Source organism: Arachis ipaensis, chromosome B04 (assembly GCF_000816755.2).
Source record: "Arachis ipaensis cultivar K30076 chromosome B04, Araip1.1, whole genome shotgun sequence".
In the NCBI taxonomy this organism is placed as follows: Eukaryota; Viridiplantae; Streptophyta; class Magnoliopsida; order Fabales; family Fabaceae; genus Arachis; species Arachis ipaensis.
The window spans coordinates 32217031-32229801 of NC_029788.2; the positions used below are offsets into that span (position 1 = coordinate 32217031).

General features: G+C 37.9%; 1 protein-coding gene across 1 annotated transcript in view; it reads right to left on the reverse strand.

Moving 5' to 3' along the window:
• The window catches only part of LOC110271481, a 16046-nt gene continuing 3739 nt past the window's right edge, over window positions 465-12771 (reverse strand). Inside the window, exons 2-4 of the mRNA XM_021122414.1 lie at window positions 7131-7602; window positions 6960-7057; window positions 465-663 (exon numbers count right to left, since the gene is read on the reverse strand). Of these exons, the coding sequence (XP_020978073.1) occupies window positions 465-663; window positions 6960-7057; window positions 7131-7574 (741 nt within the window). The 5' untranslated portion in view covers window positions 7575-7602. The remainder of the gene's footprint in view (window positions 664-6959; window positions 7058-7130; window positions 7603-12771) is intronic.

Consider the following 12771-nt stretch of genomic DNA (forward strand, 5'->3'; position numbering starts at 1 on the left):
GCCAAAGAAAGAAAGAAACAAACAAAGAAAGAGAGATCAGAGGGGGAGGACCGGAGGGGAAAGAGAGGAGGAAGGAAGGGAGGTGGCGCCGGTGGGCGTCACTGCTACCGTCGCCGCCGTCGTGATGCCATCAGGAGGTCGGAACTGAGGAGAGTGAGAAAGCAGTAGCACCGAGAGGGAGAGGTCACTGTTGCAGCCACCGAGCTCGCCGCCACCGCTGCCAATGAAGCCCTCGCCATCGCAGGTCAGATCTGAAGCGCGAGAGGAGGCCACGAAGGAGGAGCTGCGCCACCCTTTTGCCCGAGATCGCCGCCGCTGTTCGCCGCTGCTGGGTTCTGTCACCGCCATCTTGCCTCTGCCGGCGAGCACGAAGAGAGAGAGATAGGACAGAGAGAGAGAGAAGACTCACGAGGGAGTCACCGCAAGAAGGAGTTCGCCGCCGCGTCCCGTTGTCTGTGCCGCTGTCATTCATCCTCCCTGCTGCCCGACGCCGTCGCCGTTCGCGAAGAAGAGAGGGAGCTCGCATTGCCATTAGATCCACCGTTCCTCACCGTTTCTGTCGCCGCTGTCAGTGCCTTGCTGTTGCCGCCGCCGCCGTGGGGAGCTACGCCTCTATGTTTCTGGCCATCGGAAAACCTCGTCGCCGTCGCCGGAAAAACTCTGCTGGTAAGGGTTTATGTTGGTCTTCGTTTCCTTTGGGTTTTCCGGAAGCTTCATTGTCGCTGTATGTTAGTTTCAGCTATCATCGCCGGAGATCTGGTCGCTGCCGCCACTCGAGGTGGTTACCGGGGCTGCTGCTAAGCCGGTTCAATGAACGCTGCTGGTTTGTTTTCTTAGTTCGGTAAGTAGTTGTGTTTTAGAAAACCCTGCATTAGTATCCTATTATGTTTGGTTATAAACTCTGAGGTCTTGGTAACGTAGGTTCAAGTTCTGTGTGTTGCGTGTCACTTTTAAGTTGCTGTGAGTATTGCGAAAGTGATCAGAGACCGAGTTGTGGTTTGCTGTTGATTTCGAGTTGAGACGAAAAAGACTCAGTGAGGCGTTTGGGATATGGTTTTGCGTCTTGAGGTAGGGGCTTTCAATACAAACTGATTTATTTTAAATTAGAAATTGTTATAAATGGATATGTTGTACGAAATGTATTTCTGGTGGTTATGTGAGTCTTATGAATTGTCTGATTTTATCTTGAATGAATATGGTTGCCTGTTTGATTGAAACAATGTCTGGTTTTGATAAATTGGAGATTTCTGGATTGGTTGATTTGAATGATTTTGTCAATCTGAAAGTTGAGTTTTTGTTTTATTGGAAACTGATTTGGTCTTGAACCTATTGGAAAGAGTTGATGATTGGTTTTGTTGGGACCCGGAAAGGGTGGCAAAGTCCAAATTTTAGGGGAGATGCTGCCGAAATTTCTATAAAATCAGATACTCTAATTAAAACGAATTTTTAAAAAGAAAACGAATTATGCTTTGACTTGAATTACAGATATATGAAATATGTTTGAAGTCTTTTATTAAGAAAATCTTTATACTTTGAATGTAAACTATTTTTGAAAAGGATTAGGTTTTAAAGTCAATTTGAAGATGAAAATAATTATATTTTGGAAGTTGATTAAATAAGTAAATTTGAAGAAGTTTTAATGGATTTAAAAGGAACTTGGATTTTGATTAACTAATTTCACTTTACGACGTTTTAAGAAAAGTTTGAAGTATTTTAGGAAACTTTGACTTAGTAAAACTGAAACAATTTCCGAGCCTTTGGAAAAGGATTTAAGAATGAAACTAAAATTGATTTTCGGTTTAAATGATTTGGTTTTGGTTTAAGTAAATTGGTTTTGAAATTGGTTCGGAATATTTAGACACATGACTTGGTTTTGGTTTAAATTCAATTTTATTTAGTTAAAACAAGAAGTTAAGGTTTCAGAAGTTTTCAATGAATTTAGGGAATGAGTTAGGTTAATCTCCCCTAAAGTCTTGAGACTCTGCTGAGGAATTTTATGACCAAATCCTGATTTAGAAATGAATGATTTTGAGTCTTTCAAAAGAGATTTTGATTTTGGCCTGGTTTCATGATTGTTTGGAAGTGTTGGAAAGAGGTGGGAAGTGGCTCCATTTTGAAAAGTAATTCTTGGCAAGATGTGAATTGAATAAGTTTGTTATTTAAAAGAAAATGGGCCAAGAATGAATTTGAAATCAGTTATTGAGCCTGATTGATTGTGGATATCATCAAGATTGATGAGTTATTGGTTGGTAGGCGTAAGGCCAAGGTTCGTCCCGTTTATGCTGAGATATTTGATAATTGACGAGATTGTTGATAAGTCGCTTGCGCCTGGCAAGGATGGTGGTTAATCCCGCTTGTCGAGGTTATGGTGCCCGCGTAAGGATGGTGGTTAATCCCGCTTACGTGTAGATGTGAGGTCGGAGGCAAAGTATCCCGCTCACATCCTTTCGGATCACAGGAGTGTGCAGGCACTGACATCCTGGACCGTGTGGCGGGCACGTTATCCCATAGGGTTCCCATTTATACGTGACCGAAGGGCAACATTCCCATGGGAATGTGTCGGGTTGGCAATTGAACCGACAATGTGATATCACAGCCAGTAGGACAGGCATTCATCATTTGCATCTATGTGATATTGTTTGGGTGTGCATATTGTATTTGGTTTGTCTATGTGAATACTTATGTTAACTGCTAACTGTTATACTTGTTGTAATTGCTCTTGATTGTGCTTGAACCACATTAATTGCGATTGTGTTTGAATTGATTGGTTTGTGATGAGTTGGTTGCTGATTGAGCTGTTTGGGCCGGGGGCCGTGTTGGATTGGATGGGCTTGAGGCCGTGATTGGTATATTGAGTCCTAGTTCTGTATAAAGTATCTGACCGGTTCAGTATAGACTTAATGAACCTATGCTTGGAACGGGATGATCATTTATACCGAGTAGGTAACTGCTTTCATGGTTGCGGTCTAGGAAAATCTTTTCAGACATTTTCTTTCAGAAAGGAAAAAGGTTTTGTTTTAGAATATTTGAGAAATTTAGCAAGTCTTCAAAAATGAATTTTTTGGATTTCGAATGTGAACCTATGGTTTTTTTGGAAAGACTCATAAGACGAGTAATGATCACTGAACAAATGTAACACCCTAACTATCAAAATGTCACGCTTCCGGCTGCGCCACTCTGATATCTCAAGTATTACCACGACTCTTATAATATTTAAGATTAAAATATGAGCCTGTTTAAAACTTAAAACCGCATAACCTTTCGATAACTCTTTTTCGTGAAAACCAAAACATACATGTACATACAAATCAGATACAACCTTAAGATATATATATATATATATACATATACTAATTTACAAATATACATATCATAATTTTCTATCCCTCTTACAAACATAATAAAGATAAAGGCGAGGGAAAATAATAGCTACGGTAATACAAAAGGACCGAATAAACAGAAAATAAACATAACTCTCCTGAAGCTTCGTCTTCCATATCCTGAAAAGGAATAACCTGTAGGGGAGTGAGAACGTCGTCCTCGCTTGTTCTAATTAGTTATAAATATAGTCAATTAAAAGAAAAACTGAATCACCATTTCTTTAAACAAGACTAGGAGTAAGGACATAAAAAGGCAGACTGCATCAAGACAAGTTCAAAGTCATGTCAAAAAATTACATGGGTCAAGAAAAAGTTCAAACAGAGAAGGACAGATACACCAAGAAATTCAAACCGACATATGCAATTTGGGATCAAAGAAGAATGCATATGAACAGAAAAATAGGATTGAAAACAAAATGTTTCCCAAAAGAAATGGCAACAAGAACATCAAGATAGGTCAATAAACAATAAGTCACAAGACATCCAACAGAATCCAAAGAACATAACTGAGTAACCTCGATAAATAGTTTCTAATGTTCCCAAAACCCGCGATTTACCTTACTCAAAACTCGGATATCATCTATGATAACCCATCAGTGCTTTCATATACATAATTCACTAGTATTAAGCCGGCCAAACTTAATATCAGGAATCACGCAACGCAAGAATAATGGCATTAATCAATAGACCGTCATGTGCATAAAGCACTAATTCTCGTCATTCAACAAGACCTAAAATATGACAAACGCTCAGAGTATGCAATTGAAGCATAGTCAGTTCATTCCTCAGGCTCTACAGGAAAGACTGCTCTGATACCACAAATGTAACACCCTAACTATCAAAATGTCACGCTTCCGGCTGCGCCACTCTGATTGCTCGAGTATTACCACGACTCTTATAATATTTAAGATTAAAATATGAGCCTGTTTAAAACTTAAAACCGCATAACCTTTCGATAACTCTTTTTTGTGAAAACATAAACATACATGTACATATAAATCAGATACAACCTTAAGCTATATATATACATAACACTAGTTTACAAATATACATATCATAATTTTCTATCCCTCTTACAAACATAATAAAGATAAAGGCGAGGGAAAACAATAGCTACGGTAATACAAAAGGACCGACTAAACAGAAAATAAACATAACTCTTCTGAAGCTTCGTCTTCCATATCCTGAAAAGGAATAACCTGTAGGGGAGTGAGAACGTCGTCCTCGCTTGTTCTCACTATAGGATTACAGAAATTGCTATAACAAGATACGTAAAGATAAAATCACTCTTAGAGTTCAGTGATCATTACTCGTCTTATGAGTCTTTCCAAAAACCATAGGTTCACATTCGAAATCTAGAAAATTCCTTTTTGAAGACTTGCTAAATTTCTCAAATATTCTAAAACAAAACCTTTTTCCTTTCTTAAAGAAAATGTCTGAAAAGATTTTCCTAGACTGCAACCATGAAAGCAGTTACCTACGTGGTATAAATGATCATCCCGTTCCAAGCATAGGTTCATTAAGTCTATACTGAACCGGTCAGATACTTTATACAGAACTAGGACTCAATATACCAATCACGGCCTCAAGCCCATCCAATCCAACACGGCCCCCGACTCAAACAGCTCAATCAGCAACCAACTCATCACAAACTAATCAATTCAAACACAATCACAATTAATGTGGTTCAAGCACAATCAAGAGCAATTACAACAAGTATAACAGTTAGTAGTTAACATAAGTATTCACATAGACAAACCAAATACAATATGCACACCCAAACAATATCACATAGATGCAAATGATGAATGCCTGTCCTACTGGCTGTGATATCACATTGTCGGTTCAATTGCCAACCCGACACATTCCCATGAGAATGTTGCCCTTCGGTCACGTATAAATGGGAACCCTCTGGGATAACGTGCCCGCCACACGGTCCAGGATGTCAGTGCCTGCACACTCCTGTGATCCGAAAGGATGTGAGCGGGATACTTTGCCTCCGACCTCACATCTACACGTAAGCGGGATTAACCACCATCCTTACGCGGGCGCCGCAACCTCGACAAGCGGGATTAACCACCGTCCTTGCCAGGCGCAAGCGACTTATCAACAATCTCGTCAATTATCAAATCTCTCAGCATAAGCGGGACGAACCCGTGCCTTACGCCTACCAACCAATAACTCATCAATCTTGATGATATCCACAATCAATCAGGCTCAATAACTGATTTCAAATTCATTCTTGGCCCATTTTCTTTTAAATAACAAACTTATTCAATTCACATCTTGCCAAGAATTACTTTTCAAAATGGAGCCACTTCTCACCTCTTTCCAACACTTCCAAACAATCATGAAACCAGGCCAAACTCAAAATCTCTTTTGAAAGACTCAAAATCATTCATTTCTAAATCAGGATTTGGTCATAAAATTCCTCAGCAGAGTCTCAAAAATTTAGGGGAGATTAACCTAACTCATTCCCTAAATTCATTGAAAACTTCCGAAACCTTAACTTCTTGTTTTAACTAAATAAAATTGAATTTAAACCAAAACCAAGTCATGTGTCTAAATATTTCGAACCAATTTCAAAACAAATTTACTTAAACCAAAACCAAATCATTTAAACCGAAAACCAATTTCAGTTTTGTTCTTAAATCCTTTTCCAAAGGCTCGGAAATTGTTTCAATTTTACTAAGTCAAAGTTTCCTAAAATACTTCAAACTTTTCTTAAAACGTCGTAAAGTGAAATTAGTTAATCAAAATCCAAGTTCCTTTTAAATCCGTTAAAACTTCTTCAAATTTACTTATTTAATCAACTTCCAAAATATAATTATTTTCATCTTCAAATTGACTTTAAAACCTAATCCTTTTCAAAAATAGTTTACATTCAAAGTATAAAGATTTTCTTAATAAAAGACTTCAAACATATTTCATATATCCGTAATTCAAGTCAAAGCATAATTCATTCTCTTTTTAAAAATTCGTTTTAATTAGAGTATCTGATTTTATAGAAATTTCGACAGCATCTCCCCTAAAATTTGGACTTTGCCACCCTTTCCGGGTCCCAACAAAACCAATCATCAACTCTTTCTAATAGGTTCAAGACCAAATCAGTTTCCAATAAAACAAAAAATCAACTTTCAGATTGTCAAAATCATTCAAATCAACCAATCCAGAAATCTCCAATTTATCAAAACCAGACATTGTTTCAATCAAACAGGCAACCATATTCATTCAAGATAAAATCAGACAATTCATAAGACTCACATAACCACCAGAAATACATTTCGTACAACATATCCATTTATAACAATTTCTAATTTAAAATAAATCAGTTTGTATTGAAAGCCCCTACCTCAAGACGCAAAACCATATCCCAAACGCCTCACTGAGTCTTTTTCGTCTCAACTCGAAATCAACAGCAAACCACAACTCGGTCTCTGATCACTTTCGCAATACTCACAGCAACTTAAAAGTGACACGCAACACACAGAACTCGAACCTACGTTACCAAGACCTCAGAGTTTATAACCAAACATAATAGGATACTAATGCAGGGTTTTCTAAAACACAACTACTTACCGAACTAAGAAAACAAACCAGCAGCGTTCAACCGGCTTAGCAGCAGCCCCGGTAACCACCTCAAGTGGCGGCAACGACCAGATCTCTGGTGACGATAGCTGAAAATAACATACAACGACAATGAAGCTTCCGGAAAATCCAAAGGAAACGAAGACCAACATAAACCCTTACTGGCAGAGTTTTTCCGGCGACGGCGACGAGGTTTTCCGATGGCCAGAAACATAGAGGCGTAGCTCCCCGCGGCGGCGGCGGCAACAGCAAGGCACTGACGGCGGCGACAGAAACGGTGAGGAACGGTGGATCTAATGGCAATGCGAGCTCCCTCTCTTCTTCGCGAACGGCGATGGCGTCGGGCAGCAGGGAGGATGAATGACAGCGGCGTAGACAACGGGACGCGGCGGCGAACTCCTTCCTGCGGTGACTCCCTCGTGAGTCTTCTCTCTCTCTCTGTCCGATCTCTCTCTCTTCGTGCTCGCCAGCAGAGGCAAGATGGCGGCGACAGAACCCAGCAGCGGCGAACAGCGGCGGCGATCTCGGGCAACAAGGGTGGCGTGGCTCCTCCTTCGCGGCCTCCTCTCGCGCTTCAGATCTGACCTGCGACGGCGAGGGCTTCATTGGCAGCGGTGGCGGCGAGCTCGGTGGCAGCAACAGTGACCTCTCCCTCTTGGTGCTACTGCTTTCTCACTCTCCTCGGTTCCGACCTCCTGGCGGCATCACGACGGCGGCGACGGTGGCAGTGACGCCCACCGGCGCCACCTCCCTTCCTTCCTCCTCTCTTTCCCCTCCGGTCATCCCCCTCTGATCTCTCTTTCTTTGTTTGTTTCTTTCTTTTTTTGGCAGCAGCTACTGCTGCGCATTGAGTTGGGGGAAGGGAAAGTGTGTCACTGCTGCTGGGTTTTGGGAAACCGGGTAATGAGTTAGGGTTTTTGAGAAAATTAGGGCTAGGGGAATTTTAGTAATTTCAAACAAAATTGTGGATAATATAGTAATTGAAATCCAATTTAAATCCAACACTAATTGTATATAGAAAATACTATTTGTTCATCAATTTTACAAATTATTTTCAATAAAATGTCCAAATCAAATAGTTGGAAATAATATACTTAATTTCTTCATTTTCCAAAATATTAGTATTAATATTTTAAAATATTCATTATTTAGTCCAAATCATATAAAAATCCTTATTATTTCACAACTATCGACTTTACAATTTAAATATATAAAATAACTCAGTAATTGTAGAATTAGATAAAATCTTAATTTAAATAGCCCAAACTCATTATTTTTGGATTTCTAGAACTTTAAGTTGTAAATAGAAAAATAATCCATAATTATAGAGTTTGGATGAAAATCTTAATTTATTTCAAATCCAATTAATCAAAACTACCTTTAATTACCTTCAATGAGATAATTTATGAAATTAAAACTGTAAATAGATATATGGTTTGAAATTAGTTCAAAATAAGACCTTTCCAAAAGTCTTGGGTCTTACATTCCACCTACCTTATAAAAATTTTCGTCCTCGAAAATTGAAGTAATGCATAAGATACTACATAGACTTAACACTACTTTTTAAATACTTTTCAAGAAAGAAAGTAATCATAACATATATACATAAAATTTCAAATACTAGATAACCATAAGATTTAAATATAAGGGTAAGGTATAGTGTAAGGTGAAAGATACAAGATAGGCTCAATGCAAAAAGTTTATATGGTTTCAAAACCTTACAAAAGCTTTGGAGAAACAATATAGGGTGCAAGTCAAGATAAGTGTTCACACGGCAGAGCTATGGTTAATGTGCCAAAAGGCTACAAGACAAGTTGGTATCTAACAACAGATATAGCTTTCACTCATGTATCTCGTACCCCTCTCTAAGTTTCAACTTCCTAACTCCGTCAACCACTTCACAACTTCATAACCATTCGCAAGCATAACATCTTCAAACTTGTTTGCGAGGAACGAAACTCTCACGACGTCTCATAACGTTGCACACTTGCCGCTTCACCTTCCGGATCCACAAACAGGTCTTAAGGAACTAACGCATCGCATTACTATACCTAAAGATCACATGTGACATCAAAACAATTCTCGAGTTTACTCAGAAAGATAAAAGAATTTGAAAAAGAAAAACAAACAACAAGGATAATCTCCGCAAGAGTTCTGAAAGAACTGCTGAATCCACAAGTAAACAAGGATGTACAATCGACGAAGAGTATTGGAAAGAAATTCAGTTTAACAACCTCAAGGAAGACTCTTGAATTAAAGAAAACTGATAGGAACACAAAAAAGATAAGCAAGGCAGTAGTTTGGAACTAAATCAAGCTGAGATAACAAGTATAAAATCATAGAAGAAAGTTAACTAAAGCTAGTGATAACACTCTCAAGGTTTAAAAATTTATGTTTTAGTACACATAATACATTTGAATATAAGGAATGAAAAACTGAAAGAAAATCACCTCATGTGCTAAAAGAAATGTATATAACTCGCATTTCACAAAAAGGGTAACAGAAACACATATCAAAACTGCAATGTGGTTAAAAGAAAATTAAATTGTATTTTGTCTAAATAGCTTCCAAGTAAAAGACGGAATAGGCGAGGTTTGAAAAATGAAAGTCAATTGAGTTAAGGCCAAACAATTTTGAAAATCTTGAAGAACATTTAGGTACTCAATCAAATAAAGGAATACACTGAAGTTGTGGCAAGGTTGTAAGAAAATCAAATGTTTGTTCAAGAACTCTCAAAGTTTAAGTTCAAACAAGCATGTATAAAATGTTATAGCAGATATGGAACAAGTTAAACTCTATTTAGAAAAGGAAACTTCGAGGTAAAAATTTGCTTATCAGTCGGTTTCAAAACTTTATTTAAAACGATGCATGCCAACTTCAAAGCAACTTTGTCACTTTAAAGAATAACTATGGATGCAATTTAAGCGAGAAGAATTGATTTAGATTTCTTAAGAGAATCCAAAACTTGTTTCAAAAGTTCACATCAAAACTCTAGGAATACACTTGAAATTGCCATCACATAAGAACATTCAAGAATATTTAAGATGTACTTAAAAAGAAATCAGACCAAACAAGAAAGGATCTTAAATCAAGGGAGTTAAAACAAGGTCCACAAAGCATGGGATACTAAACAAGCTTTTCATTGGTCCAAAAGAATGCAAAACTCGTCAGGAAAAACAACTCAATCAACAGTGAATTTTCAAGAAAGAACCTTTGACTAAAGAAGGACAATTAGGAGGACAAACAACACACTAGATAGAAACAAATTCAAGCTGACTTAGAGGAGTAGGAAATTCAAAAGAGAAGGAAAATTGAGACTATTGGTGAAGTTCATAAAAGAAAAAGATTAGTTAATAACAAAATCAAGTATCACAACCATAGAAACAAAAGTTCAAAGAATTATCCCATACTTGAGAGGAAAGGTATGAACCTAATATTTTCAAAAGAACAACAAATGCGTAAATAGTGTATCGTGCTAAATTAAAGTCAATTTATCAAACGAAAACTAACTGGAATAAAAGCGAAAAGCCTTTCCTTTAAGAATTTAAAATTACCTAAGTACATAATCAAATAAAGTTACGTATCAGAACCATAATAAAATTATTTTTGAAAAGTTAAATTGTACTTAAAGTAAGTGTAGTTCAGTAAACCAGTAAAAGAACATACGAGATATTAAAAATAAATAGTTTTTAAATTGCATAAGGAATTTTCAAAGTTTTATATAGATAGGTGTATATCAAATCAAAAGCGATTTTATAATAGTTTGAAAATTAGTTATAAATATAGTCAATTAAAAGAAAAACTGAATCACCATTTCTTTAAACAAGACTAGGAGTATGGACATAAAAAGGCAGACTGCATCCAGACAAGTTCAAAGTCATGTCAAAAAATTACATGGGTCAAGAAAGAGTTTAAACAGAGAAAGACAGATACACCAAGAAATTCAAACCAACATATGCAATTTGGGATCAAAGAAGAATGCATATGAACAGAAAAATAGGATTGAAAACAAAATGTTTCCCAAAAGAAATGGCAACAAGAACATCAAGATAGGTCAATAAACAATAAGTCACAGGACATCCAACAGAATCCAAAGAACATAACTGAGTAACCTCGAGAAATAGTTTCTAACGTTCCCAAAACCCGCGATTTACCTTACTCAAAACTTGTAAGGTCCCACATCGGTTGGGGAGGGGAACGAAGCATGCCTTATAAGGGTGTGGATACCTCTCCCTAGCATGACGCGTTTTGACGAGTTAGTGTGGGGGGCTTCGGCTAGCATCCCTATCGTCAAAAGCAAAACCGTGAGGCCTTGTGTGCTAAAGCGGACAATATCGTGCTAGCGGGTGGTCTGGGCTGTTACAGATGGTATTAGAGCCAGAACCCGGATCGATGTGCCAGCGAGGGCGCTGGACTCCCTTAGGGGGGGTGGATTGTAAGGTCCCACATCGGTTGGGGAGGGGAACGAAGCATGCCTTATAAGGGTGTGGATACCTCTCCCTAGCATGACGCGTTTTGACGAGTGAGTGTGGGGGGCTTCGGCTAGCATCCCTATCGTCAAAAGCAAAACCGTGAGGCCTTGTGTGCTAAAGAAGACAATATCGTGCTAGCGGGTAGTCTGGGCTGTTACAAAACTCGGATATCATCTATGATAACCCATTAGTGCTTTCATATACATAATTCACTAGTATTAAGCCGGCCAAACTTAATATCAGGAATTACGCAATCCAAGACTAATGGCATTAATCAATAGACCGTCAAGTGCATAAAGCTCTAATTCTCGTCATTCAACAAGACCTAAAACATGACAAATGCTCAGAGTATGCAATTGAAGCATAGTCAATCTATTCCCCAGGCTCTACAGGAAAGACTGCTCTGATACCACAAATGTAACACCCTAACTATCAAAATGTCACGCTTCCGGCTGCGCCACTCTGATATCTCGAGTATTACCACGACTCTTATAATATTTAAGATTAAAATATGAGCCTGTTTAAAACTTAAAACCGCATAACCTTTCGATAACTCTTTTTCGTGAAAACCAAAACATACATGTACATACAAATCAGATACAACCTTAAGATATATATATATATACACACACACACACTAGTTTACAAATATACATATCATAATTTCCTATCCCTCTTACAAACTTAATAAAGATAAAGGCGAGGGAAAACAATAGCTACGGTAATACAAAAGAACCGAATAAACAGAAAATAAACATAACCCTCCTGAAGCTTCGTCTTCCATATCCTGAAAAGGAATAACCTGTAGGGGAGTGAGAACGTCGTCCTTGCTTGTTCTCACTATAGGATTACAGAATTTGCTATAACAAGATACGTAAAGATAAGATCATTCTTAGAGTTCAGTGATCATTGCTCGTCTTATGAGTCTTTCAAAAAATCATAGGTTCACATTCGAAATCCAGAAAATTTCTTTTTGAAGACTTGCTAAATTTCTCAAATATTCTAAAACAAAACCTTTTTCCTTTCTTAAAGAAAATGTCTGAAAAGATTTTCCTAGACCGCAACCATGAAAGCAGTTACCTACGCGGTATAAATGATCATCCCGTTCCAAGCATAGGTTCATTAAGTCTATACTGAACCGATCAGATACTTTATACAGAACTAGGACTCAATATACCAATCACGGCCTCAAGCCCATCCAATCCAACACGGCCCCCGGCCCAAACAACTCAAACATCAACCAACTCTTCACAAACCAATCAATTCAAACACAATCACAATTAATGTGGTTCAAGCACAATCAAGAGCAATTACAACAAGTATAACAGTTA